The following is a 27,806-nucleotide window of genomic DNA, read 5'->3' on the forward strand; positions in this document are numbered from 1 at the left end:
GATAAAAAAAAATGCAAGAAAAGCAGAAAAAAAGGCTCTTTTCACCTCAGCTTTGCAGAAATCCTGAGAGTTTAGTTAAGGTGGTTTAAGCAGATGTCAAGTGATTTGAGTTTCAGCCATCTTTCACTTGCAGTAGCGTCACCCCCCCAGCCTGACTGACAGCCAGATCTACACATTTTGATTGCGGCAGGCACTAAACAGAGAGCTGGTGAATAATGCCACAGTTGAACAGCTTTCCATCAAAACCGTCTGATTTCTTCCAATCAGCAGATCCATTTCATGGACATTTTCAGCGGAAACTTCCCTTCCCGGCAGGCTGCATCAGTGCGAGAGGCAGAGCGGTGGCGGGTGCTCGTGCTCTGCAGCCCTGAGGCTGCGGCCGTGCAGCCTGGGGCGATGCTCCAGCACACGGTGCTAGTCGGGGGCTCAGCAGCCTGGTGCCCGGTGCGGGCTAAGGGAAACCCCCTTCGGCTGCGGGAACATGGTCTTGCTGCCTCTTCCTGATCCGGAGGGGCCAACATCAGGGTTGGCCTGAGCCGCGCAGGGTCCGTCCTGTGCCGGGGCAGGGAGAGCAGGATCAGCGCAGGGCCTCATCCGGCAGGGAGATGCTGCCCGCCAAGGGCAACTTCCACACAGCAGCTGCTCGGGTTTTCATTGCTGCGTCTAAAAACCTTGTAAACTAAATTGGAATTGAAATGTAATCAAGCTGTTACAGATGTCTCCACATACATGATAAATTTAACCTTCTGTTTAAAGACTTTCAGCTCATTTTGTTTGGGCTTCAATTCAGGAAAGTTTTAATAGCCGTGAACAGCTCAGTGCCCGAGCCAGGGATAAATGACGGATGGAAAGGTGCCTCTGCTCCCTCTTTTCTTGCCTGTTGCAGGCTCTCAGCAAACTCTCCCAGGAGCGTTAGTGCAGTGGGGACCCTGCTGCCGGTGTTGCAGGGAGCGAAATAATGCACAGTCCCCCTTTCTCTTCCCCTTCCAGAGGACTATCAAACTCGTTGCAAAGACGGTTTCCCATGCCCTGTAGGCCAGCATCTCTGCAGCTCTGTCATCCTTGTCTCACTGCTTCACTCCCGACAGAAACGCTCTGAAGGACCTGTTCCTGCCTCGGTCCAAAATGCCCCTGATTTGCCGCTCTGTGGCAGGTCTGGAGGGATATTCCCAGCCAGTCTTGCAGCGAATTGGCTGTGTGAGGAAGACCTTCACCAACAGCTTTGCCGCCGTGAAGAGGAAATCCGTGTGCGCTCAGCTCAAACTCCAGGCGGTGAGTGTGGGCGCAGGGACATGGGTGCTGCGCTGGGCCTTCGGGGAGGGCGTCAGCGCGTTTGCGACGCTGCGCGTTCAGCACAGCGGCAGCCCTGGCTCTCCAGGGCGCCCGGGGCACGTGTCTCCCACGCCAGCGGGTGCCGGGCTCTGGCTGCTGGTGCAGCTCTGCCTGCGGTCCCACGGCCCTGGGACACGGCTCTGAGTGCCAGTGGCCAAAGAGCCTCTTGGAAGCCTCTGTCCCTACAGGAAAGTGTTCCTGGAAAACAGACCGTAAAGCAGATTACATGTGCACCTGGCTGTGCCAGTGTTTAATCCTTTTAAGCGCTCAGGAGACCAGACCACCATGCCAGTTATGTGCCAAACTCCTGCTGATCTTAGTAGTAATTAGGTGCCTAAATTCTGTTAAGGAGACAAGCTTTAGTTTCTGTAGACTCGTCTGCCAGGCCTCCTTGTGATCCTGGATCTCCCTGGCAGAGCTCATGGGCAAATCCCTGCCCAGAAACCCTAAACCCTTGCAGGAGTAAGCCCATCTGTTAGCTTTTTCTAACCCATAGACCTGTCAACGGAAAGCCTAGGACATCTGGAGAAAAGGTACAGCTCAGCGTTTGTGACTTGCCTCTCAGCTCCACACGAGGGGCAGAAACCGCTGTTCCTAATTAAGCAGATGAATTTCTAGCACTCTGAGAATAATTCCTTTACGTGCCCATTAAACCCCGAGGTGGGCGGAAAGGGAGTGTTGGCCCAGCTGACCCCATGTGCTACCCCGTTCCCCGCTCCCTCCAGCCCCGATGCCTTTGCTGATCTCTGGTTATCTGGCAGGATGCACTCACAAACTTGCTCAAAAGATCCCAGCTGCACTTTATCCACTGCCTGGTTCCACGAGCTGGGGCGGATGGCACGGACGGCGCGGGATCTCAGCCCCCCGCGCCGCCCGAGGGAGACCTGCAGCTGGACGTCCCGGCTCTGCGAGCCCAGCTGGCAGGCGCCCAGCTGCTGGATGCCGTGCGCCTCTACCGCACCGGTGAGCCTCCTGCGCGCTGGGGTGGGTGGGCTCGCGGGACCGCGTGCGGGTGGTGCGGTCCTGCCGGTGGCTCAGCCATTCCTGCGCTCCGCTCGCCGTTTGCCTCTTGGCAGCCCCACCTGTGCTGAAGCCCCCAGTGCTTTTTTGCTGTTGTGGGTTTGCAAGGGCTCCCAGCTTCTCTCCTGCCGCAGCCCACGGTGCTCCCGGGACAGCTATGTCAGTGCACCCCAGGCTTGGTCTCTTCCGCCCCGGCCGGTCGCCATGGGAGGGGATGGACGTGCCGCACACAGTCAGGCAGGAGCCAGCACTGACCCACAGTCATGGGGCTCCCAGGCTGCGCGGAAGCAGAGCGACCCCGTGCAGGAGGCTCCCCAGCGTTTCCTCCCCAAAGCAAGGCATGGGGCAGCATCCCGCCTTCCTGAGCACATCTGTGCCAGGTGCTTCTCCGACTGCTCTCTGCTTGCGCTCTTTGCGGGGATCCTGTCCCCATAAGGGGTAGCACCCGTTTCCCCACTAACTGCATGACTTCCCAGTATTTCCACGCAAAGGCCGTGCTCGCGGGGCACGCGGCCCCTCTGAAACGTGCCTGCCCTCCTCCCTGTCCCCAGGTTATGCGGATCGCCTGCCCCTGACGCAGTTCCAGCGCCGCTTCCAGGTGCTGGCTCCGGAGGTGATGAAGAAATACACGTCCGCCTACGAGGTGCCGGATGAGAGCAAGGTACGTCCAGGGCAGGGGCTGGCACGGCTGCAGCAGCGCGGTGCAGGCCTGGAGACGGCGTGCTGTGAGCTAAGAGCCCCTCTGGGGCTCCGCCAGCGGCTGAGCTTTTTGTGCCCTGCCTAATATGATCGAGACTTTCTGTGCAATTAGGAGCAATTACTGGAGCTCCCTCGTGACACACGGTCCCTGCTCTGGCAGTCGCTGTAACCCGCACGCGCATGACACTGGCCATCCTCTCTCTCCAAACGGCTGGGCTGGGCCAGCATCTCCCTGCGCTGCGGGTTAGGAGCTGCTTCCCACCTCCCAGCCTTATCTGTTCTTTTGGTGACTGAGATAAAGCAAAAAGGTCAATATGGTTCCTTAGGCGACTGGTGGGGCTGTGGAGCCCCTGCCTGCGGGTCTGCAAGCCAGCGGAGCCCGGTGCCTCCCGGCAGCCGTGGGCGATGCTCCCTACCCCAGAGCCCGCCTGGGCTGCAGGGCTGCCGTGGGGAGGGGTGCACATCTGGACAGCTGTGGACGAGGGTGCCAGCCTGAAAGCTGTGGTAAGGGCATTGGGAGTGCAGGCCTGGGGGTTCTTAAGTGCGTGACTGTCTTCAGGAACTAGGAGTGAAGGAGGAAAAATACATCCAGCGAGGCTCAGGCTAGCTTGCCAGAATCGGCAGGGCTGCCGAGAAATGATGGTTAGGTCCAGGAATCTGCGGAGTCAGCCCGTCTGTTCAGGCGCTGAGCTGTCAGCGCTCAGTATTAATGAACAAGGACTTCAGGTCTTACAGGGGCCGGCGATGGGCCTCTCTCCCTGCATTGCTGCTGACTTTGAAAAGCAGTGGGCGCAGCCGTGTAGGAACCATGATGCATCTCTGATTTTCCCTCTGAGTTCATGCAATACAGCCATTTAATTCATTGCCAATGTATAAAGCGTCCTCATTTCCTCCCTGTAGATCTTATCTAAAGCAGGGGATTAATCACTGGGAGAAGAGTGACTCGGTTGGTGCTGCTTTCATGCACCTTCCTCCAGATATTCTGCTGGAGTTATGGTCAAGGTGCACTCGACAAGCCCCAGTGCACAGCAGAGGGAGGCTCTGGATTGCAGGGGGAGCTTTACATCCTGCTTGTCCTCACCCTTCCTGTGTGGGACTGAAAGCAGAGTGACCCGAGTCCTCTAGCAAGCCGCTAGGCTGTTCCTGGAATAGTAGCAAAGCTCTGCTTTTAGTCCCCCTCAGGACTGTGTTTTTGCAAATGCAGTAAACATTCCTAGCGTGGGCTGCATTTGCCAGTGTTATTGCACCATGGAGAGGACTTTGAGAAATCAGCCTGGAAGTGAAGCCTGCTATTACTTCTTTTTAATACTCAAGAGCAAACTGCTTTGAAATTCCTGCTTGCTCAGAGCTGGCTGATGCCACGGCTCTCCGGTGCTCTGGCCACCAGCCTTGCAGGGCTGATTTCGCAGGGCAGGGTTACACGCGCTGTGCAGCAGAGGCACGTGCAGAGGGGGACACGTGCTTTCCTTTTGCCCAGCGTGGCCGTGCCCGTCCCTCGCCCCAGCAGGGTGCAGCCGGCACCGACTGCCCCAGTGCTTCCACTCCTGGAGTCGGGGCTGCTTCCCGTGGCTGGGCTTTTGGGCTCCCCCAAAAAGCAGATGGCCGTGGACAGGCCAAGCAGTGTTTGCAGAAGAGGTCGGGGATAATTTAAACATCGGCTTTGGTTTTTCTCTCCGTTTCCCTCTGCACCCCTGGCTGATCCCACGATCTAGGGGGGTCAGGGCTGCTCAGGGTGGGGCAGGGCTTTCCGGGGTCAGGGCTGTGGTCTGGGGTGGCACGTGCCCGTGGGGGCAGGATCCCCAGGGAGCCAACGGAGCCGGGATCGCCTGGCGATTCCCACGGACCAGCCCTCATGTGCCTGCAGGGACCTCTAGAAACAGCGGCCCGAGGTGGCTCCTTGCCTCATGCTAAGCCTGCAAATTGATGGAGCTCAGGAATGAGGGCGAAGATTTTATTTACTTGCCAGTTTTGTTTGTTTCATAATAAATTTGTAGCGAAAACCAGGGCAGCCTGCCCCGGCCCCTGTAACAACCTCTGCAGAAGCTGATAAGCGTTCGGGGTGGGAAGAGCCGCGAGGAGATGAATTAAACATGAGCACGTGCGCTGTTGCGCAAACTGCCAGCGAATGTGTGCAAATTCAGTTAAGACCTCAGGATTTAATAAGACTAGTTTGACAGTTGGAAAAGGTCAATATTGTTGCTAAACGCTGTAAGAAGGCAGAGGGTGCCTCGTCAGCAGCGTGTAAGCAGAAGATCTGAAAAATCCCGTCCTCCCTGGAGCTTGTTGTCATGCGGTTTTGTTAGCAGGAGGATGCTTTTCCGTAAGCCGCGTTAACCCGGCCGCTGGAGCCCGCGGCGTGTTTGTCGTCAGCGCGTGCATCGCAGGGCGGTGGTGCAGGCCCACGCACGGGACACCCAGCGGTCCGGCTGCGCCCACGGGGCCGTGTCCCAAGGAGTCGTGCCCCTGTGGGCTGGCGCATGCCGTCCTCCCCTTGCCCCGTGCGCCAGCTCGCGGGGCCGCGGGCTCTGCCGGTCCTGCGGGCTGGGATGCTCCCGCGCCGGCGGGAACGCACGCTGGGAACGCCTCCCTTGGCTGCTTCGCCGGCGTGAAAAGCGGTGGCACTTACAGGAGCCTGTGATACGTCTGACAGGTCCCCTCCTAATCGCTGCTCAGAGGTTTCTCAGTGATCCAGGAGAATCCTTTGCCTTTTCCCTTTCTTTCTCACGGCCCGCCAGGCTGGAGGAGAAGCGCCGGGGCGCGTGTCCGCCAGCGCCGCGGGTGCTGCCGGGGAGGAGGCATGCGCTCGCGGTGATGAGCCGTCTTCAAGGCCAGCGCCTGAGTCTGAGAGCCTGAAAAGCTCCCAAATCGGGTTATCCCGAGGCTCTGCTTTTCTGAGCTCTTTGGCTTCTGGATATGCGTGGGCGTTAGTGTGGTTATATTGCAGACTAACTGCATCTGTTAAGGGCCAACTCCTAGTATAGGATCTTATCCTCCTTCTAGCCCAAGCCGGAGGCCCACCTTTGGTGTGTGCCATCACCTGGCTCCGGAGCACGCAGGAGCGCTTTTGTGCTAGTTGTAACGCCAGGCACGTGTGCCGGGGCCCGGCAGCCCCTGCCGCGGCGCTCGGAGCCCAGCGCCTTGGAAGGGTTTCCCAGGTGGGAAGGGGCAGTGTGAGCGGGGACGCGCGAGGCAGCCCGGGGACTCTGCGCTGAGCGCGGCATTAGTGGAGGATTTTTGTTATGGTTTCTGTAGCTCCAGGGTTTTCAAATCCTCTGTTTGTCCAGAGAGTGTTCATTGCCTTGAGGAAACGTGCGGGATTTCTGGCTGTTGCTTCTACCACTGCTTTCACATGTTGGTCCAAAGCTCAAGGTAATTGAATTCAGGCTTCTCCTAAGACTCAGGAATAATCTCGCATTGGCTCCCTGCTGGAGGGCTCGGCTCCGCACCAGCAGGCTGCTTCCTCGGACGGCATTTGGGATGAAAGCGCAGCTTTCCTTCCCGCCTCTCTCTCCAAGAACAGAGGCTTTCAGTAACGAAGCCGGAGGGAAGCGTCCCTGCGGCTGCTGGCGCCGAGGCGTGGGGAGACCCACCGGTGCGGCCGTTCGGCAGCTGGGGGAGCCGGGCAGCCCCGCCAGGAGCCGGCGGCCGGCGTGCGGGTCCCTCCGGACCGGAGGCGGCGGGGACGGGCGAGGGGAGCTCTCCTGCTCCTGCGGATCCCCTTCCCCATTCCCTCCAAAGCCAGCTCGGCAGCCAGCCCTTTCCGACCGGCACTCGCTGCTGAGAAGCCGGTTCGGAGGCTCCTCGGTGCGCTGGGCTCCCGGCCTGCGGGTAAGCCACAGACACAACCAGCCATTTATTTTCATTCTGTGCTCTAAAAATCTTTGATTTGGGGAAATTGTCTACAACAGCTTGCTGGAAACTGAATTGTGTCCTTTTTTTTTTTCCACATTTAGGAAACAGCTATCTTGGGAACGTATGAAGTAGTCGAATGTACTTGTCAATGTAACACATTTTTCGAAAAAAATAGTAGCTGCTGGGTTAATATTTTGTTTACTAGCATGTCTCATGAGATCTGCCGATATCTTTTAAGGGTTCTCAATGATATTTCTGTAATAAATCCCAGACTGCAGAAATGCATGTGGACTGAGGTTTCATTGCAAACCTGAACAAGAGCTAAGTTTAGTGGAAGATTTGTTTAGGTGTGGGACCCCGAGCAAATCTGGGGCCTTTTTTTTAAAGAATCGCTAAGCACACACAGATGGAGCTGCAGTTATTGTGGCTGGAAATCAAGTCAGTGGAGTTTGAGCTGGAAGCACTGGAGGATATTTTTGGTTGGTCTGTATTTTCTGTAGGAATGATATAGTTGCTCACACTCCCAAATTAAATCAAAACTTAGAAAAAAGTTTCTTTTGATGTTTCCCAAATCTAATCTGTGCTGTTTGGCTGGTATCACGTTCTGCGCGTTTTCGGCTGGCTGCGCAGCCTGGCGAGGGCCGGAGGGGGAGAGGAAAGCGCACGTGGGTGACGGGGGGCAGCGGGGCTCCTTCTGCGTATGATGCCCAGGGAATATTGCTAATGAACCTGCTCGACACGTCTCGCGAGCAAACTCGTGGTGCGGCGGATGGGCTGAAATCCGTCTGCTGGGGGATCACGCTGCGTTTTTTCTCCAGGACCTAACAATTATTTTTCTGCCTGCTTTGATTCTAAAAGAAAAGAAATGTTAAATGTTTAAGAGAGACCGAGGGGAGGGTGCCCTTTTGCGTGGGGGGAGGGAGCGAGGGTGCAGGGGTGAAGAATCGCTGCAGACCCCAGAAGTGAGGTGGACTTTACGGCTCGCGTGCTTTGGTGCACGGTGGTGCTGGCACGGCAAGGGACCTCCTCAGTCACTAGGATGGGACGTTACCCCGCTGCCGCCAGCGGACGGCGGAGCGAGCTGCTGGCGGTGGTGGGCCTGGGGATGCTTCTGCCCGCGGGTTTCAAGCGGGGTGCACCCTGGCTCGGTCCCCGTATGCACCAGCGAGTCCCCATCCCTGCGTGTCTGCAGGCTCTGCCGTGGCTCTGGCACGCGCAGACTGCGTTCGTCCCCTGCACGCGAATGGTGGGTCTCTGTAACGCCTCGATGTGCTCCTTCTCCACAGGCGATAGAAGAGCTCTTCCAGGTGCTCGATCTAGAGAAGAAAAGCATCGCAGTAGGACGCAGCCAGGTACGGTGGCTAAAATCTGTGCTTCTCCACTGGTCTCAATGCGTATGAGCGCAGCCGTTCCCAGCCAGGCACTGCCAGTTATCCCGAGCTTTCCAAAACGAGGAAAGGCATCTCCTCTGCTTCCTGCTGCAGAGCTTCCCAAAGTGTCCGGCTGGCTGATGGACCAAAGCCTCGGTGAAAACTGAGGAGGAAGGCTCCCAATTCCCATTTGAAAGCGTTACCCTAGGTAAACTACACACCTAATCATTGAAATCCAGCTCCTACTGGCATTTAAGCACCTAATTACCTTTGATTTCCCACTGAAATAAATGGGGCTTAGGAAGCTCATGGTCTTTGAGGGATTGGGGTTAAAAGGCTGCTGAATTGGGCAGCTGCAGATGCAATAGTTGTCACAGTAACAAGATATGAACTTAAAGCTGATAATCTCAAAGAAAAAATAATTTTGTATGCATGCTTGCTTTTAGCTCTCAGAGTCTATAAAGAAAGAATTCCTGGAGCAGTTCTGTGAAGCAACATAACTTTCTTTCATCCTGCATACTGCACTTTGCAATTATCCCTTCTATGAAACTCTTGTACTTAATCAATAGCGTGATAGCAGCTCCAGTCACATCTTGTTATATAGGAGTTAGTTTTGCCATCACTTTGAGCATTGATTTTGTACTAGCTTCTAAAACTCACTGGCTTGTGAAGTTAATACAGACATTAATGAGACAATCAAATAGGTGGTGAAGCAATCATAGCATTATCTCAAGAAAGTGAGTTTCCTTGGAATTGTGCTTTGATTCAATTTGCCGTCTTTAAAATGCAGCTCTTTAAGTATGCCACGGGGTTCACAAATGTAATTTATTTTTTATTAAAACTGAATTATGCAAATGGTGCACAATATTTGGAAGCGATTGGTCCACATCCCAAGAGCTTCAGCAGGCAGAGGCTGAGAGACATCTTATATTCTGAAAGATCGATAGTGGGCTAAATTCAACAGCATTAGCAAATTTGTATTGTTTATGACATCTTTATGGCAAGTTCAGTTGAAGAAAATGATGTGGTTAATTTTGTTTTTCCCATTGTAAACTAGCATCTATTTTCTGCTGCTATTGTCTGCTCTGTGTGTGCGTGTGTGCGTGTATGCTATCGGAAATGCCTTTTCCAGCAGAGGTACCAACATTGTCTTTGCAGAGGGTAGGGAATGTGCAGTGATCCATGGAAAAAGTTTCAAGGACTTAGAACTGCTTGTAAATGGTTGATGCTTATGTCAAAAAGCAGGGAGAGAGAAGAGGCAGGGCCGGCGTGAGCACAGTGAAGTGCCTGGGGAGGGTATTTAGCGCTGAAGTCCCCATGAAACCGAGGGGGACAGGGCAGCTGGTGCCCCTGCAGGGCCACGTTTGGCCCCGTGACAGCGGCTCAGGGCGTTGGAGAGGGCTGGAGCCGGAGGGGGGTGTGAGGGAGATGCAGCTGGGCAGGGGGCAGGACACGGACAGAGCCTGTCCATGGACCTTGGGTCTCCAGCAGAGCTAGGGGAGGTGGCCTTGTGCTGACCAGCAATATGGACCGTTGGCGGTGTGCAGCTTTCATTTCTTGGCTGGACGGATGCTGGCGACAGACCCTGTTCTAGGGGTGAGTAACTGCCTCTGCTTGCTGCTAGGTTTTCCTGAAGCCGGGGGTCATCTCCAGGCTGGAGAAGCAGCGCAACAAGTTGATATCCCAGAAAATGATCCTCCTGCAGGCAGCTTGCAAGGGCTTCCTCAGCCGGCAGAAATTCAAGAGGTTGAAGGTATCCATCCCTTGGATCACGAATACCCTGTGCCCACCACAGCACAGGGTTGGGCTGCTGCAGGAGGGTCAGTGCTGCTGTGACGTGGCCAGGTGCACCTCATGGGACAGAGTACAGCTCCTCTGCGCTGAGCACACTGCTCCTTCAAATGGTAGCGCAGAGCCCCGTGCACTGCTGGGAGCAGGCGATCCTCTCCCGTGGCCTGCCAGCGGCTGCGGTGTGTCATGCTGCATGTCCCCTCCGATGCCGAGCTGCTCCATCTGCTCGCTGCTGGCTCCAGCACGTCCCTTCCCCACCTGGTGCTGGCTGAGTGCCCCAGCCTGGCCCTTCCCTGCAGCAGGCCCAGGTCGCAGCTGGACAGGTGCCACTGCCAACCGTGTCTCCTTGCAGATTCAGCGCCTTGCCATTCGGTGCATCCAGAAGAACCTGGTGGCCTTCCAGACTGTGAGGCATTGGCCCTGGTGGCAGCTGATGAGCCGTGTGCGGCCCTTGCTCAGCATCAGTGTTGCAGGAGATCAGCTCCGTGTCAAAGAAGTATGTGCCAAGCAAAGGGATGGGATGGGATGGGATGGGATGGGATGGGATGGGATGCTTTAGGGGCGCTGCTTAGTGGACTAGTCAATTTGGAGGTACCTTCTGCCAAGGGAGACAGGTTACGCTGGCTATCCAGAAGTCTTTATGTTCTTAGCACTGCGTTTTTTGCCCTGAGTAATGTGTCATGTAGAGCTGTGGAGGAAGAAATAACCCTCCTCCTTCCTTGGAGGGACGATTGCAGGTGTGCGAATGTCCCACAGTCCAAATCCCGTTCCAGGGACGTGGCTGTCCCAGTGCTCTCCCGATTCACCAGGGCTGTGCCCGGTCCCTTGGGCTCTGGACACCGAGCCCCTTGCCAGCTGGCCCCCCACATCAGTCTTTGGGATGATGGAGGAGATGAGCAAGCCAAATCCATCCTTAACATAAGGGACTCTGCTCTGTAATGTCACCAGAGTTGTGCTTGCTTCCACCAGAGCTGAAATTGGTGATGGGAGATTATTTAATGCGTATTTGCTGACCCAGGAAAGCCACTTTTCAGCCTTTCTCACAGTGTGCGACCTGTGCTAAATTCCTAGTCCGTCTTCCCTGGCTTTCCTGCTCCTCCTCTTGCCTTAGTGAAGTTTTAACAAGGTGGTTTTAGGCTGGCTCACACAAAATAAAAGTTGGCCAAGTGTGTGTTTCCCTGTCAAGATTTGCCTTGGCCCCACCACCCATTGACCTCTATTTTATCACATTTCTGCACATTCTGCTTCTGTTCACCGTTGGACATCAAAGCAGGACAACACTGCAACGAGAAGCTCTTTTTGCAGTTATAGTGAGGTTGCCTGAAAGAGAATCACACAAACCCATGTGCCTTTGCAACTGCTCTCTGATAGCCTGCCAGGTTTGCAAGGAACACTGGATGAGCAGAATTCAGACGTTTGGATGCTCATCCCAAGCTTTTGAGGTTTGCTTCTTTCTCACAGAATGTGCTCTGTACATACACCAAAGCTGACAGTCCCTCCAACGAAATTCATGTCAGGAGTTACAGTCCTAGCAATCCGCAGTGAGCGGCCTTCAAATTTGCCTGGTAAATTTTCTTAATAAGGCAGTTATGTCTCTCCCACTTATTTTTAACAGAAAATAATGTATTCATAAATAAACTGGGGATATTGGAGCTCTCAAAATCTTTTTTGTTCTTTTTCTTGCAATTTTACCTAGGAGGAGCTGGCAGCGCTAAGAAGAAAGCTGGAAAAATCTGAACAGTCACGCAGTGAGCTCAGGCAGAACACAGAAAAGCTGGAAAGTAAGGTAAAGCCAGAAAAATGCCTCTGTGCATTTTTGCATCTTGGTTCCCCGCTAGGGTCACGTTAGAAATTGAGCCACAGCACAGTAATTATGGACAGCAACGCAAGGAGTTGAATGGGACTGACTCCTTTCACGTGCGGGCGCCAGAACGACGGGGCTAAGGCCTTTGCGCCCATGTCGCCGCCCTGCAGCCTGTTCAGAGCAAATGCTGCAGGTTGGGTTTTCCAATGCCGGGTTTCTACTGGTGCCTCCCCAGGCTCGACTGGTGTCAGACCAGCGACGTGTTAGCATTTGGACATGCATCAACACTCCTTGAAGAGCTGTTTTTTGTTTTTAATTACGCAAGAAGGTTACCCGGTGATTAATTTTTTCAGGTCACAGGCGTGAAATGTGCCATTTTGTGTCTGTGTGGGAAGCCGGCAGCTCTTTCCTGCTCTCCGCCTGGAGATCCGAGCTGAGAGGGCTGTTTCTCGGGGAGCAATCATTGTTTGCTGCTTGCTGCTGTTCAAGTTGCTCAGCAGTTGTTTCTTTTTAAGGCCTTTTATGTCAAGGTCCTGCAGCCAGTGCCAGATGAGAGATCTCGCGCCTGCTGTAATGTGTGATTGTGCTCGGAGGAAGCAGCGATTAGCAGAGGGTTGGGAAGGAGGGAGCTGCAGGAGCTTGAGCTGCCGGCAAAATCAGTGCGGCTAGAGGTTGATTCTGCAGGACCCGGCCGGGCTGCGAGGCCTGACCCCGCGTGTCTGGAGCCAGCATCCCCGCGGGGCACCCGGTGGGGATCCCGGCTTGCCAGAGCAGTGGACCCGCGGCAAGTGGGGTGGTGTCTCCAGAGATAACCTCATCTCTCGTCCCCACAAATCCCCTATGGCTTTGATGCTCCATGCATCTGCCCTTGTCCCCCAGCCGCGTCCCCTGGGCCGTCCCCGGTCCCGTCCCCGTGCTCCCGGCCGCGTCCCCGGGCAGGGCTGCTGCCGCGTCCTGGCTCGCGCTCCCGACGCAGCGAGGAGGTGCGGGGAGGGAGCGCTGTCGCCTCGCGCTGCCCTGGCTCGCCACGGACGCGGTGTATTAGAGCGCTGAAAAATGGCAGTGCAAATGTAATCCATTCTCCTGACAAAGTCTCTAATGAGAATAGGAAATTATATACAAATGTATCATATTCTCATTACACTCTCCAGATTGCAATCTTGGTGACCTCCACAGACACCAGAAGTGGCTTAGTTTAATGGAACAAATGCTAATAATGAGGAGAAAGCATGTAGTAAAAATACCCTGCCTTTCCCCTGGCTTTACGCGTGACCCCGTGTGAGCGGTGATAGCGAAATGGCAGCCGTGTCGGGTTCCTCTCCCGGAGGCAGCTGGCTCTGCTGCCTAATTGCTTGTTGGAAAGGAGGACTCGGAGGCTCGCGCGGGGCTGCTCGCGCGGGGCTGCTGTGCCTGTGCTTGGGGCTGCCCTCGGATGCCCGGGCTCGTGCGCAATCCCAGGGAAGGAAAACCAGGAGAGGCTTTTGTTTAGCACCAGAGGAGAAGCCCCCAGGTTGCTCTCAGCACCCCGGTGTGCGAGGCTCTGGCCCCAGCGGGAGCAGCCGGGCTGGGCGGGTGGCATCGCGCCTCGGCCGCAGGCTGTGCCCACCCGTGTCCCGCGGCCTCCTTTGAGGTTACGCCGCAGCCGGCAGCGGTGCCTGGACGCCTCAGCGACAGCCGGCGTTCGGCTCCCTGGGTTCTCCCGTCCTGGACGGAGAGCTCTGAACCTGTCCCTGGGCAACACTACGGCTCTGGTTAATGATATCCAACATCCCCCCGCCTTCGTTTGAGGTGAGATTGTAGCCCTGAGCTCGGGGGCTACGAAAGGCTAACACAGCTACGAAGGGCTAACACTTTACAACAGACCTAGAAGAATACCTGCTCCCGTGGGAAAGAAAATCCTGTTGAGTTTACTTACCTGAGTTACACTTATTGAACCTCCGGAAGAACTGGTGTAGCCTTCCTGCAAAGTGTGAAGCGCTTTAGAAAGCCACCATAGTGCTGTCAGATGAAGGAGAAAGACCGTTTTAAGTCTGCGTGCTTCCCTCTTTCGTGCTGATTTCCTGGGTGTTTTGCAGGTGTAAGGGCTGGTTCAGAGACACTGGCACTGTGGCCCCTACAGCCCCTCATGGGGACGGACCAGCTCAGCCAGATTAAAGGGATCACGTCTGCTTTGCAAAAAGTGCAGTTAATTCTCCGGATTAATAATTTACTTCTTCCTTCATGTGCTTTTTGTTTCAAATGAAATTTAATGCTAATCAGCCAGAAGAGAGCAGAAATCTCATTAGCCCTGATTGCAGCCTGCTGCAGGTAGCGCGTTGCTGGCACGAGTCGGGGGCTGCGCGGCGCTAGCGGGTGCACCGCAGCCGCGCGGGCAGGTGGTCATAGTGTCCGGCGGGGGCTGCCAGGGTGGCTGCGCCGCCGCAGGCAGGTCCCTGCAGCCTGTTCCCGTCCCCTGGTGCGCGTTGTGCTCCGGGCAGCCGCAGTGTCATGGCTCCAGTCGGGAAAGCAGACCTGCGGGGGGGGAATCGTGCCCTTTGCAAAGCCAGGGAACTCTCTATCCAAACTTGCCAGTTCTCCTGTATCAAGGGCTGGACCGCAGCCCCGCATGAGCCCCATCACGCTCATAGGAGAGGAAACTTGAGGGGCCTTATGTATCACTGGGTTTAGTGAACTTTATCTTAGTTTTTAATTTAGCAGAGTAGCAGAGATCAGGATTGTACCAGAGTCCAAGGGCAAATGTGCGAGTCCGGGGAAGTGTGGTACACCCCGCTGCATGTGCTGACTTGCTGACTGCGCATCAGAAAGCAGGTCGACTCTTGCAAGCTTTCAAAAACATTTGATCTTTAAATGCATGTCAAGCAAAAGCCTGTGCGTGCTGCAGCCCCTCTGGGGCATTGAAACAGTCTTCCTGCCCCCGCAGCAGGGAGATCCCTCGTCGCTTTGAGGAGGCTTCTAGCAAAATATTCAAATCTGACAATAAGTTTCACCTCTTCCTCATTTTGTTAAGAAACGGGCAATGATGAGTGCTTATTCTGAGGCTGGCAGGCTTTTCCCCGAGGGGAGGTTTATCACCCGTGTGGGGGGCGCCTCGCCGTCTCTGCACGAACCCCGCCGCCCACAGCACCGGCCGCCGGGCCCCGGGGAGCCCGCCGGGGCAGACGTGCCCGCGCGGCGCCTCCGAGCAGCGCCCGGCCGCCCCGGGGACGCTGCAGGGACGCAGCGGCTCCCCCAGGCTCAGGAACCGGCAGATCCCGCTGGGGGCTGGGGCCGAAGCCCGGCGTCACCCGCGGCACCTCCCGCAGATCATCGACCTGACGACGGAGCTCGCGGACGAGCGCTACAAGGGCGACGCCGCCTGCCGGGCGCTGGACGGGGAGCGGGCCGAGAGGCTGCGGGCTGCACGCCAGCTGCAGGAGCTGCAGGTAGGAGAGCGCGGGGCTGCACGGAGGCGATGCCACGCACCCTCTGCGAGCTCCGGCGTCCCGAGGAGCCGGGGCAGCTGCCTCCTTCCTTCTCGGGTGTTTTCCAGAGCAAGCACGACCAAGTGCAGAAGAAACTGGAGTCGGTGGAAAAGCAGCTGGAAGAAGCCCAGCAGCTGGTTCAGTTGCGTGAAATGAAGCTGAGCGGCTCCGGAGGAGGTAGGGCCGTGCCCAGGGTGTTTCAAGTCCGTTTTGCACTCTAACGCGATGAGGAGGCTGCTAAGGTGGTGGGGGAGGAAGGTTTCGCTCCTCCAGCACTGCCCATGGCGGGGAGCACTGCGGATGCGGGAAGGGATGCACTGGGCCGGGGCCGGGGCCAGTGGCCGGCGGATAGCAGAGTACGAGGGCTGGTCCTGCCTTGGCGCGGCTACTCGGGCTGCGCACGCCTGAGCCCGTGCGCCCGGCTCGCCGGGCCCCTGCGTTCGCAGAGGACGAGTGGCAAGTGCGATTCGAGTGCGCGCAGACGGAGATCGGGTTTCTGCGGAAGCGGCTGGCGCAGCTGGAGGAGCGGCTGGAGGCCGAGCGGGGCTCGAGGACGGAGCTGGAGCAGAAGGTGAGCGGGGCGAGCAGCACTGCGTCGCGCTGCGCTCGCCCAACCTGCCGCCCGAGGAGCTGGTTACGTGGGAGACGCCAATCCTGAGCCGGGTGGCCAGGAGCGAGGAAGCCAGCGTGCTGCCCTGAGCAGGGCCTCCAAGTCAGGTCACTTCCCATAAGGATAAAATAAAGGAAGGAGTATTATTCGTGGTACATTAGCAAGTGATAAAAAAAGCAGCCTATTCTTAGGAGCTTGGGTAATGCAAAACAGCCCATTTGCTTTCAGATAGTTAGTTTGGAATTACAGGCTTCATTAACGATTTTGCTTATTTAAACTCATTCCTTAATGACTCCGTTCCCTGGCTTGCGAGAGCTCTGCGCTTCTCTGTGCCCCTGCCTTGCTGCAGCTCCTCGTGGGAATACTTTCCTCCTCGTTCAGTCCGGGCGCTCCCTTTCGCAGAGAGACGGATCAGATGCTCTCACCTCTCACAGCCTGGCTAAGTCAGGCGCGAGGGCGCTGGGACGCAGCGGGGTGCAGGCGAGATACACGGGGCGTCAGGGGTGAAGGCACATAGGTTTGTTCCTGTTCAGCGAAAGAGCTCGGGCTGCAACGTCCCCTGGAGCTCGAGCAGGAGCGGGATGTGGCAGCGCTGGCGCTGTGCGCAGCTGTGCAGCGTGCCTGTGCCTCGGGAGCTGCGTTGCCTCCGCGCACCCCGTGCCCTCTCGGCAGGGAGCATTTGCCTTTGGTAAAGGCTGGCCAGGAGGGTTGCACCTGAAGGGCAAAGGCCTGGCCCTGTCCCCTGCCGTCCCCGGTTCGAGCCTGGGAGCCCCGCCACAGTCCAGCCGCGCCACTCGCGGGAAACCCGAGGCCGAGCAGGGCTGAGTGTGCCGCGACCCTCGCCGGAGGCCCCGCGGAGCGCACATGCCGCAGCGGCCACCCCTCCGCCGCTCACAGCCGCGTCTCCCCGCAGCTCGGCGAGGTGCAGGCTGCTTACGACGCTGCCAAGAAGGCGGCCCAGCAGATGAGGAGGAAGTGCAAGCGGCTGGCCTGCGACCTGGAGGACATGCGGGTGCTCACGGAGAGCCAGCAGAGCCGCAGCCATGAGCTGGAGAAGAAGCAGAAGAAGTAAGGCTGGGAGCCAGGTGGGAGGGAGCTGCTGCGGAAGAGCTGCGGCTGCAGCGAGGCTGGGCAGAGGGGCCGGGCCGCTCGGCCCCCATTGCCTTTACTGCCGTCTTTTGCCATTTGCCACTGCTGCATCACCCAGGAGCGAGCAGCCCCGCTCTCTGCTGCTGGGTGCTCCCTGGCTGCCCCTGGGAAGGCAGGTGGCTGCTCCGGACCAAGCACGTGTACGCCAGCACACGCCAGTATGCATCTGCACACGCCTGCATGCATCTGCACATGCCAGCCCACGCCTACATGCATCTGCGCACAGCTGCACACACCTGCATGCATCAGCACACGCACGCATCTGCATGCAGGCATATCTGCGCACAGCTGCGCACACCTGCATGCATCGGCACATGCCTGCACATGCCAGCACACGCCTGCTCACGCCCTGGTGCAGGGCAGGCGAGCATGTGCCCTTGGACGGCGGGAGGTCGTTCAAGTGAGGCACTGCGAGGAGGTGCTTGGTTGCAGGGAGCGAGCCCCTTCCCTCCTCGGGGGCCAGCTCGTCGTGCAGGGCTTGTGCCCGCCTGTCCCCCCGCGCCTCGGCGTGTGAGTGACATGCGAGCTTGTTTTTAGCCGAAAGCCACTGCTAACATGAAACTGAGAACTGTTTCCCGTCCTAAAGGGGAGCCCCGCGGCAGGAGGAGCTGCTGGGATTCCTCCGCTGCCCGGCCTTTAAACGCACTCGCGTGCGACGGGCACCGGCTCCGAGCCCACAGCTGGCAAGCCCTGCTCCGGCAGCAGGCCCCGACTTTTCTTTCAGTGCCAAATTCCTGGAGGGTCTGTTATTTTTACCTACTTCAGCTGCTGCGCCTGGTCATGTTTAATGTTTTCAGGCAAGTAACAGCCACTCGCAGCAGTTCTTGCTCTTGGGCCGCTGCTGTCGGTGCGTGCGTGGAGGGCTCGGCGTTCATCGCCGCTGCTCCACGATGTCCATCTCCTGCGGCTGACCCTTAGACTGGGTAATTAGTGATTCACCAGATGACTGCAATGCATTGCAGGCAATAGTTTTTTTTTTTTTGTCATCTCAAAAGCACCTGGAAAGCCCAGTGCTGGGAGAAGCTGGTTGTCCCTGTCCCCGGTCCCTCAACCTGCCTCAGGGCGGCCTTGCTCCCGCGCTCGACATGCTTGGCCGGTGGGCAAGACGTCCTTTCCCCATGCAGGTTTGACTTGCAGTTGGCGCAGGCCCTGGGGGAGTCTGCTTTTGAGAAGAGCCTCCGTGAAAAAGTGACACAGGAAAATACCAGCATCAGATGGGAGATGGCCAAACTTCAGCAGAGCTTAGAGGTAAGAGGAAAATGTCCTATTTTGCTGCACGCTATCCAGTTTCCAGAGCAGCTATCAGGACAAAGCCATTATCTTTGCAATTATATCAGAGACAATCAGTTACAAACCAGGCAACTTGATTCTAATTTCTTTTAGTGCAGTTCTGGGATGTGCCTGGTGTGTTTAAATAGCAGTATCCTCTGCTAGAAGGAAACACTATCGCATTTTACAAGTAGAGACCCAATCCCATGGTTTAGCTCCTTAGGCACTCCCTGATTTTCTGTGAAGTCCCTTGTTGGTGCCTCTACCCATGATCTCACCTGCAAGAAGCTGCAGAGCTGCACCCTCAGTGCGTGTCCCAAGGGACGTGGGGGCCAGAGTCTGCGCTGGGGAATGCTAATCGAGCTCTAGATTTGAAATCACAAATGCGTTGCTCCCTGACTTGGTGCATCCGCTCCGGTGCTCAGTGCGGAGATGGGGGCTGTATTGCACTGGTGTTCGCGGAGCAAGGGCAAGGGGAGAGGGGCCAGGCGTGCTGAAGGCTGGGGCTGGAAGAAGGAAGGTGGCGGTAAGATAACGCCAGGCAGCGGGAACCGCGGAGAAGCAGCGGAGGGGCACGCCATGGGGTGCGAAAGGAGAGGTCAGGAGCAAGTGAGCAGTGCTGAGAGGGGAAGTGGGGCTGAAGGATGTCCGGCGGGCAGGCAGCTTGCCCCCTCCTCGGGCCGCAGCGCCGACTCGCGCCCGGCCCTTCCCCGAGCAGCAGAAGGAGGCGGAAGCCCGCGGGCTGGCGCAGCGGGCGGCCCAGCTGGCCGGCCGCGTGGAGGAGCTCAGCGCGCCCAGCGCCCGCGATGCCCGCGCCGTGCCCGCCCTGAAGAAGCAGCTCTGGGACCTGGAGGCCAGCGCCGCCGAGCAGCAGAAAGAGCTGGCGCGGCAGACGGCTGCCGTGGATCACCTGGAGCAGGTAGCACCGCCACGAGCCCGCCCTGGGCAGACCCTCCCCATCCCGGGCGCCCCAGTGCCGCGTTCGCCCGCACAACGCGCTCCTCTTCGGGTCTTTCAGCTCCACCAGCGGCTCGAGCTGGAGATCGAGCGGATGAAGCAGATTCACCAGAAGGAGCTGGAGGACAAGGACGAAGAGCTGGAGGACGTGCGGCAGTCCTGCCAGCGGCGGGTAGGGCAGCGCTTGGGACGCGACCGGGGCTCCCCAGCTGCGTGGGAGGTGGGAACGGGAGCCGGGAGGGTGCGGGGGCTGTAGCGATCAGGATGGAGACCCTGGGCACGGTGACCCTGGGGATGCTGCCCCTGGGCTTGATGACATTGGCGTCCCCACCTCCCTCCTCGCCCCCCCAGCTCTGCCAGTCACCAAGGGAAAACATTGCGCTGGAAAAGTGCACGCCTATTGGAAATATTTTGGTGTTTTGGGGGGGGGGGGTATGGCATGGCTGTTAGAGACAGGGAGGAGGCGCCGGCGCTCCCTGCGCCCTGCCGGCGCTGGCCGCCGTGATCGCTGCAGGCAGCACGGCTCCTGGCCCTCCTGGCTGACACCACAGGCCCATTCAGCCCTGGGCTCATTCCGCTAACAAATGTGTTAAACTGGAGATGGATCTCCCTGTGCTCCCTCTGTCTGTGATGGAGGAGAAGGGAGAAATAACTCTCGTGGGTACTTGTTCCTCTCCCAAGCACGGAGATGCCGGTGGCCACTGCTCTCCTCGCTCCGGGCGCTGCAAAATCCAGGGTCTCAGGCAGGTGTCAATCCCTGCTGCTCCAGAGAGACTGTGGGGGGGGGATCGTGCCTTAGAGCCGTTTGCAGCCCAGTGCACCACGGGCACGACATTTCCAAAGAGTAAAACCAGAGTCAGGCCAAGGGCACGACTCCAGATGGCCAGGGCTCCATTTTCAGTGATGATGAACAGAAATTACCCTTTCGACAAGGTTTTGAGAAGGTTGTGAGGTTGGTGGCTTGCAAACATGAATTCCAATTTCCCTGAAATCCTCAGGGTATTTGATTCAGGGCTGCGGTGCTGCTTTGTAGCAGCCAGTTTCTATTAGGCCTGAGGCACGCCTGGCTGTCGATAGTGAATTAGCATTGCTAAGGCTTAATGAACGACGGGTCCATGGGGCTTTGCGTGTGCCATTTTAGGCAGGCAGCACAAAAGGGAAGGCAAAGAGGCGATCTCTGCTCCCTTGCTCCTATGAACACGCAGTCCCGTCCTGCAAGGCTGCGTTACCTGGGGGCCGTGACCCAGTGCAAACGCCCCCGTTTCCCACCCCGCTGCCTTGCCGCAGCGCTGCCGTTCTTGCTGGACTGGGGAACAACAGCTGGTTCGGTGCTTTTTCCTCCTTCCCTTCGCTTGCCCGTTCCTGCTGAAGCTCCAGGCCTGTCGCGAGCTGTGCATCACTCAGCGCTCCCCCTCCAGGGTCCTCTCTGCATTTCCCCTGGCTGCTCCTCTCTGTCTTTTTAATTGCCCTGTACAGAAGGACAAGATGCTGCCAGTGTCATTAAAGGCAGTGCGGTGCCTTCGAGGCTGCTCCCAGCCAACGGGGTGTCGTTCATCCTTTCTCTCCCTTACCCTGCACGGCCTGAGTATTTTTTTCCAAATGAGTAAATGGCAGAGGCTCTCCGGAGAGCAATCGGTATTTACCAGCCTGCTCATGTTCCCCTTTTAAGCACGGTTTATGAGCAGCTACTCAGAGGTGTAGGAGGCGGCTGGCTCGGGGCAGAGAGGCCTCCAGAGAGCTGTGCCAGCTGCCGGCAGGTTCACAGCCCCGAGTCTTCTTGGCACGTCTGCTGCTGCGGGCAGGGCCTTGCAGCTGCTTGCGAGGAGGAGGAGCGGACGGTGAACTAAGCTGCTTCGGTTTGTCAACACTTTTTCCTCCCCCCACATTTCAGCTGGACTTGCTGAACCTTTTACAGCTGCACGGCAGAGCTCTGCAGTGCCGGACCGGGTCCAGTTCTCTTCTGCAAAGCACTTTGCGTTGTCTTGGCCCTGAGGGATGAACGGCGCTTGAATAGAGGCCAGATTAGAGAGGGATACAGGCTTCCTGCGCTCAGGGCTAGCGCTGAGGCTCCCTTTGCTCCGAGGAGCAGTACAAATCCTGCCTTTATGGCACCTTTGCCCCTGCGAGGCTGCTGCCGCCTTTTGCATTTCCCTGGTGGGGAGCCGGAGCGAGGATGCTCCACACCTGGCCCGTGGTCGCAGGATGCTTTTACAAAACCTGGGACATGATGTTATATGCGAGATGAGAGTTTCCCAGCTGAAGTGAGAAGCCAGGGCTGTGCCAGGCTGCACATTTAAAAAGTGAAGCCAGTCACCTGCAAGCTGTTCCCCTTTTGGTGCTGGCTCCTGCAAGGAGAGCGCGAAGGGGGGGCGAGGGGAGGGCGCAAGCCTGGGGCCGGCTCCCGGGGCTGGTGCGGAGCGGAGCGGAGCGGGCGACTGTGCTCTGAGCATATCTGTGCTTGTCTCCCGCGCAGCTCCGTCAGCTGGAGATGCAGTTGGAGCAAGAGTACGAGGAGAAGCAGATGGTGTTGCATGAGAAGCAGGATCTGGAAGGGCTCATTGGCACCCTGTGTGAGCAGGTAAGAGGACGGAGCCCACCCACGCTTCCTCGCAGCAGCCCAGGGCGAGTCTAGCGAGCTGCTGGCTGGGGAGACGCATGCTTCGCACTCATCCTTGCTGTTAGTTCTCAGAAGCAAACCTGCTTCTCCAGCTATGCCCTGCTCAAAATGCTGACTGTGAAAAAAGGAGCGTGACTGTGTGTGTGTGCATGTGGACAGGGTGGTAATGTGCTTATTCAAACAAATGCAGCCGTCACGGAACAAATGATGCCCTCTGTGAGCTTGCCCCCTTGCAAACTAGCCTGTCAGTACGACTTGCCCGGCGCAATACCATGTGCCCCAGCAATTACTGCGGTGCCAGGAGAGTTTCGGGACTGCAGGCATCACACTGGAGGTGGGAGTCAGTCCCATGAATGACTTTTGGAGGGGAAGCTGTTCACTTTCCTACAGGAAAGTTATCTGGATAGCCGATAATCAGAGAGGCATCCGCTTTTTAATGTTATTTTCCTAAGAGAGTGAAACTAAACAGAACTAACACTGGAGCAGCACCATTTGCCCCAAAAAAGTAGTTTATCAGATTCTGCTATTTGCTGTGGAATTTTGTCCCAGACACATTTGTTGAACCAATCCTTTTTCACTCTCTAATGTGTGTATGGCAGTGATTGAAGTGCATGTAATAGGGAAAGCGCACACAGCTGCTCCGTGTTAAATTAGAAGGCAAGGGACTGAATGCAGCTTCATTGAACAGCATTTATCAGATTGGGCATCACTTAACATCGCGGAGCAGCCAAGGCTGGAAGCCATCTCACGCACCAGCGCTCGTCACCAGGCGAGGCGTGCGGAGCCCGTACCCGGGCCGTGGGCAGCAGCGGGCCCGGCGGGCACGAGCCGTTCCCGGCTCCTTGCTCCCACACCCAGGAGCAGCCTGCTGCCGGGCAGTGGTTCAGCAGAGCTGCTTTTCTTGCTCATGTCTCCAAACTGCCTTTGCGCAGTCCACTATTACGCTGCAGTTGAGACTGCATGTGCAGAAGAGGAGGAGCTCATTATCTGGAGTTACAGTAATTAAACACCACCTCCCCGATCATTGGCGCAAGTTGCCTGGATTTTACCAGGTCTGGCAATTGTATGTGTTCATTAAATTGGACGAATCTGGAAGCTTTGCAACACTGAAATGGTGGGCATATTTCAAGTAGACACGAAATGGTCTAATGAGGCCTATCCATAATGTCCCATCAGTTCTGAGCTTATAAAATGTTTCGGGAACTGTCAAAATAAATCTTGCTGTATAAAAGCAGGGTATTATTATTACTGCTTTTCAGTCCAACCCATTTCTCCTGTTCGGTAGAGGAGGTATGAGAAGATGGATGAGCGGGAAGCAGAGGCTGGGCGGAGGAGGGAGGCTGTGTTAGAGGCTCCCCGGGAAAGGCACCTGCTTCTTCGCCAGCCCGTCCCGAGGAGCTGCCCGCGAAGGCTGCGCGGGTTTGCAAGGGCAAGGGGACAGGGAAGAGTGCGGCTGGGTATTGCTACGATATATATGAAATAGAACTGGAGCTTTGAAAGGCAGCGACTAAATTGAATCTCTGCTTTGTAACTTAAAAAGCACCAGACTGTAATGGCGGAGGGAACAGGCAAAGGCCGGAATACCTGCTGTTCCCTTTTGTGTACAAAATTCCTCCTCTGCTACGGCAAGCACTGAGCTATGCAGAAAATGGTGCTGAACAGTGTCCAGGATAGAGTCTATAGGGATGGCAGGCATAAAAGCAAATCTGCTCTGCTGTAGTGTTATTATAAATACAGTCTGATTTACAGTGGACAGTGTGCTTCAGATCGGTTCATTAAAAAAGGAAAAAAAGCCATCTCAGAAAACTAATTGAGGAAATGGAGATGCCAACAATTTCAGGTTTCAGCAAATGCCAGCTAGCTCTGAAACAGGTTACAAGGTCAAATCTGCACAATTGATTTTTGCCAGTGAACAGAAAATAGGAGAACAGGTTTGAAACTAGAAGAGCTGTAGAAATGGGACCATGCTTCAATTAGTTTGAAATCAAGCACTGAAACTATGTCCTTGTTTATTTGGTGTTTTTCTAGTTCTTTCAGCCCTGTGACCATGGTTGCTCTCAGTTTCAGGGAGTAGTGCAGAGCTCTTTTTTTTTTAAATGTGCTTCTTCTTTAAAAGGCTTCGGTGTAATGTAGTGACTCCACATTGCCAGGTGATGAGCCTCCAAAATAACACAGCAGCTATTTTCTGCCAGCATGGCTGGAGATTCACGAATGAGAAATCGTTGCCTCCCCCACCAAAGGCCGTAGCATCGCTTACGTGCCTCCGCGGCTGATGAAGACTCCAGATGCTTTGTGCTAGAGATGTGTAAATAATTCTTAATGAAGCTTTTTTGATCAGTGGTTTGCATTTTTTTTCCTTTGGGCTGATTTCCTCGTGCCCTTGGCACTGTTTTTCCAACCTGTGATTCCCCCCAGTAAGTTGCAGAGGTTTCTGTCTTCCTTCCTTTCATGCCTCAGGAACGTGCCAAGAGTTTTTAATTTCCTCTGCCCGTGCTTTAGCCCGGAGGCACGGGGAGACGTGGCACAGCTGCCAGCCCTGCATCTCCTGGCGCCGCGCGGCGCCCTGCAGCGCGCCAAGGGCCACCGCACGCCTCGTGCGCCCAGATTCGCCTTTCCTGCAGCTGCGGCAGCGGGGGGGCTCGGGCTCGTGGTGCTGCGGGACAACGAGGCTCTGGAGCATCGAGTGCAGGCGGCCGCAGTCCCCAGCCGACACCTCATGCAGTGCTGCCCTGCCTCGACAGCAGCAGCTTTTCCGTATTAAAAGCCCTGGTGATGATGCTTGGTGGTGGCTACTGCGTTAGCAGCCTGCTTGGTGCAACATCGGGCCAGGACTTGCCGAGCACCAGCTCAGCACTTGCTCAGGACTGGTGGCCGTGAAACGTCTGCTGGCATCGCATTCTTGCACAATTTCAGCATTACCAAAATCCTTTCCTATTCTTGAATCAGTGTTTTTTAGAAGTTTAATTGCACGGGCAGTGTCCGTGGTTGAGGTCAGCTCAGCACCAGCAGGTCCGAACCCGAGGTTTCCCCAGGGCAGGGGATGCCAGGTCCCGTCGGTGCTCACCACAGCTCCTGTCCCCTCTCCAGATTGGCCACCGGGACTTTGACGTGGAGAAGCGGCTCCGGCGGGACCTGAGGAGGACACACGCGCTGCTGGCGGATGTGCAGCTCCTGCTGGCAGCCGCCGCCGACCCCAGCACCTCGGCCAGCAAGGAGGAGCTGGAGAAAGCTCGCAAGCAGGTAGGAGCCGTGCTTCAAAACGCCTTTAAGCACGTAGGCTTCCTCCATTCCCCTTGGCGTCCCTGCTCTAGGGGAAGAGAAAGTGGTTCCCACGCCATGTGCATCAGTGTCCTCGCAGCTCCGCCAGTCCCAGGCGCACACTGGCATTGCCCTGAGCTGCTGGTGGGGCGTCGGGGACCTGCACCCAAAGCAGCCGATGAGCCATGTGCCATGCTTAGCCCGGGGCTCCAACCTGGCAGGGTCTCCGGCACGTGGGACCCCTCCGAGGCCGGTGCAGAGGGGTCCGTCCAGGGCCGCGCTTCTCGCCCGGCGCACACCAGCCTTGCTCAGGTCGGCCTTGGGGGCCAGAGGCTTTCTGAGGGCTCCCAAGCGCTTCGCGAGGGGCTGGAGGAACATGTGCCATGAACAAGGTGCTTCTGCTAGTTCTCATCAAATCCACAATGCAAACTATACGAAAAGACAGAAACCGCGCTGGCCTCAGCGCCACACGGCTCCCAGCAGCTGCGTTTGGTATGCATGCAGCGGAGGCTAATGGGTGTTTCATGCTGTCCATCATCCGTGTAATGAATAGCGCTGTGCTGATACAGTGAGGCAGGCCTGGCCTCTCCTGGGGACATGATTTATTTACCTCGACCGAGGTGAAGCTGCAAGAAATATTTACAGAACTTCTGATCCTAATTGTGCCACAAGCGAACGGTGACTCCTGCGTCGCTGTGCAAACATTGCGCTCTTGGGCCAGCGTTAAAAAGTGCCTCTTGTGCTGACAAGGGTATTCTTGTAAGAACTACTTCTGTTTAATTAAGACAACAGTGGTTAAGTATTTTTTCTTTTTTTTCGAACAGCCCCTGTTAATTACCTTCCGTTCAGTGCGTTTTCTATCTTTCTAATAACAAAATCCAGAGGCCTTGTTTTCCGTGCGCGTTGTCATAGAAATGGCTGTAAGTGTTGAGGGTGGTGGTGTAGCTGGAGCAAGGATCAGCGCTAATTCGCCGCGGTTTAAGCGCAGACATGCTGGGTCCGCAGCCGGGGCTGGGGCCAGGAGGGCGGCTGCACCCACGTGCCGGTGCCGGTGCCGTGCCCTGTGCCGTGGTCGGGCCGGTGCTGAGCAGGGGACGCCCACGCCCCAGTTCGGACCTCGGCACCCACGAAGTGCCCTGCAGCAGGACAGGGGTGTCACGGAGCCGTGGTCCCAGCTGCTGTGTCTGTCGGGTGCCCAGCACCATCCTGCACCGGCGAAGCACCAGCTGATACCCTCCGTGCTCCCCTGATTCCCCACGTGTGCCTTCACCCGTTGGGAGGTGACGGCCTCCATGCGGGTCCCAGTGTGACCCTGAGACTCCCGGAGCCCTGGGAGAGGGGGAGATGGCGCAAGGCTGGAGAGGCAAGTCCTCATCCCAGAAGCCCTTGGCTGGGACCCACGTTCCCATGGGCTGCAGGGGGAATGGGCAGCATGGCAGCACCTCCTTCTCCGGCGGATTCCCGGGAACGGCCTCGCGGGTGCTCTCGCTTCCGCTCAGCAAGGCCATCGGCGTGGCGTGGGAACCCGTGCCCGCGGCGTGGGAGCCTGCAGCACTGGGAGTAGGTGCCTTGGCGGTCCCGTCCCCCGGCTGGCCACATGCGCGTCCGGGACCGCAGCGCGCCGGGCAGGCGAGGCCAGGGTGAGGTGACGGTGCCAGGCTCAGAAACTGTCGGCAATCCATCCGCGCCGCACCTTTCCCCTGGAAACCAGCTAAGCTGGAGGCATAAAGAGTGCCAGCCACACGCGTACCTAACGGGGATGATAGTTCTGCGTAAATAACATCTGTGAGCCCCAGCTGTTCCCACCTGCGCCGAGGGGCAGTGGAAGGTGAGCCTGGCCCGAAGCTGCCGGCACGGCTGGCCAAGGCCGTGGGGCTGGCGCGGGGCAGGCAGCGTGTTTGGCACGTGTCTGGAGCAGGGATGCAGCACCAAGGAGCCGCACGTGCTGCTCCTCGCGCGGCTGCCGCCCGGTCTGTGCCCGAACCCGTCACACCGGGGGAAGTGGTTTGCAAGCACCGTTTTCGTGGACCGGCCGCCGAGGTCAGACCCAGCAGCTTTTCCTCTGAGAGTGAACTTGTTCTGCCCTGTTTTCCCTGGCTCCCCTTTTTCAGCCACGAGTTGTCTCTTAGACGTTATTCAGCTGTTTGGCCTGCCACAATACTACATTTTTAATTAATCCCTCAGTATTTCTTGAGTCCCACTTCAGGCCTAGAGATGATGCACAGTCCCTGCCTTGCTCTTCCCCGGCCTCCGGTGCTCTTAATTGGGCGATTTATCGCCACTTGACAGGGCCTTACGCTCAGCAGTACAGCAACCGCGCTGCCGAATGCTGATGCTTGGGGAAGCCTTCTACATGCTGATTCGAAGGAATAAGCAACGGTGCAAAAGCGTGCATTACTGGCGGTCACCAGGATTTAATATCCCCTTAACTCTTCAGATGAAAAAGAGAGAAAAAAAAAAAAAAGCAATTATGCACAAATTCATGGCTCACATTTTGCACTGACTGCCTCTCAGGGCGGCGATAAACATGAGCGACAGCGCGTAAATCCAGGATCTTTCTTGAGAGTCATCTCAAACAAATAACGCCCTTCAGGAGCACCAGGGAGTGCCAACGCTG

At 56.9% G+C, this 27,806-nt stretch overlaps 1 protein-coding gene across 1 annotated transcript in view; it reads left to right on the forward strand.

Moving 5' to 3' along the window:
• MYO18B (myosin XVIIIB) overlaps positions 1-27,806 on the forward strand; it is a 90,623-nt gene that overhangs the window by 34,003 nt on the left and 28,814 nt on the right. The window contains exons 18-33 of the mRNA XM_067306865.1: positions 1,089-1,272; positions 2,094-2,295; positions 2,904-3,013; positions 8,190-8,255; positions 9,898-10,026; positions 10,417-10,560; positions 11,761-11,850; positions 15,171-15,290; positions 15,398-15,506; positions 15,776-15,900; positions 16,853-17,007; positions 18,213-18,336; positions 19,076-19,276; positions 19,376-19,486; positions 21,788-21,892; positions 25,019-25,171. Coding sequence (XP_067162966.1) covers positions 1,089-1,272; positions 2,094-2,295; positions 2,904-3,013; positions 8,190-8,255; positions 9,898-10,026; positions 10,417-10,560; positions 11,761-11,850; positions 15,171-15,290; positions 15,398-15,506; positions 15,776-15,900; positions 16,853-17,007; positions 18,213-18,336; positions 19,076-19,276; positions 19,376-19,486; positions 21,788-21,892; positions 25,019-25,171 — 2,128 coding nt within the window. The remainder of the gene's footprint in view (positions 1-1,088; positions 1,273-2,093; positions 2,296-2,903; positions 3,014-8,189; positions 8,256-9,897; positions 10,027-10,416; positions 10,561-11,760; positions 11,851-15,170; positions 15,291-15,397; positions 15,507-15,775; positions 15,901-16,852; positions 17,008-18,212; positions 18,337-19,075; positions 19,277-19,375; positions 19,487-21,787; positions 21,893-25,018; positions 25,172-27,806) is intronic.

Source organism: Apteryx mantelli, chromosome 17 (assembly GCF_036417845.1).
Source record: "Apteryx mantelli isolate bAptMan1 chromosome 17, bAptMan1.hap1, whole genome shotgun sequence".
In the NCBI taxonomy this organism is placed as follows: Eukaryota; Metazoa; Chordata; class Aves; order Apterygiformes; family Apterygidae; genus Apteryx; species Apteryx mantelli.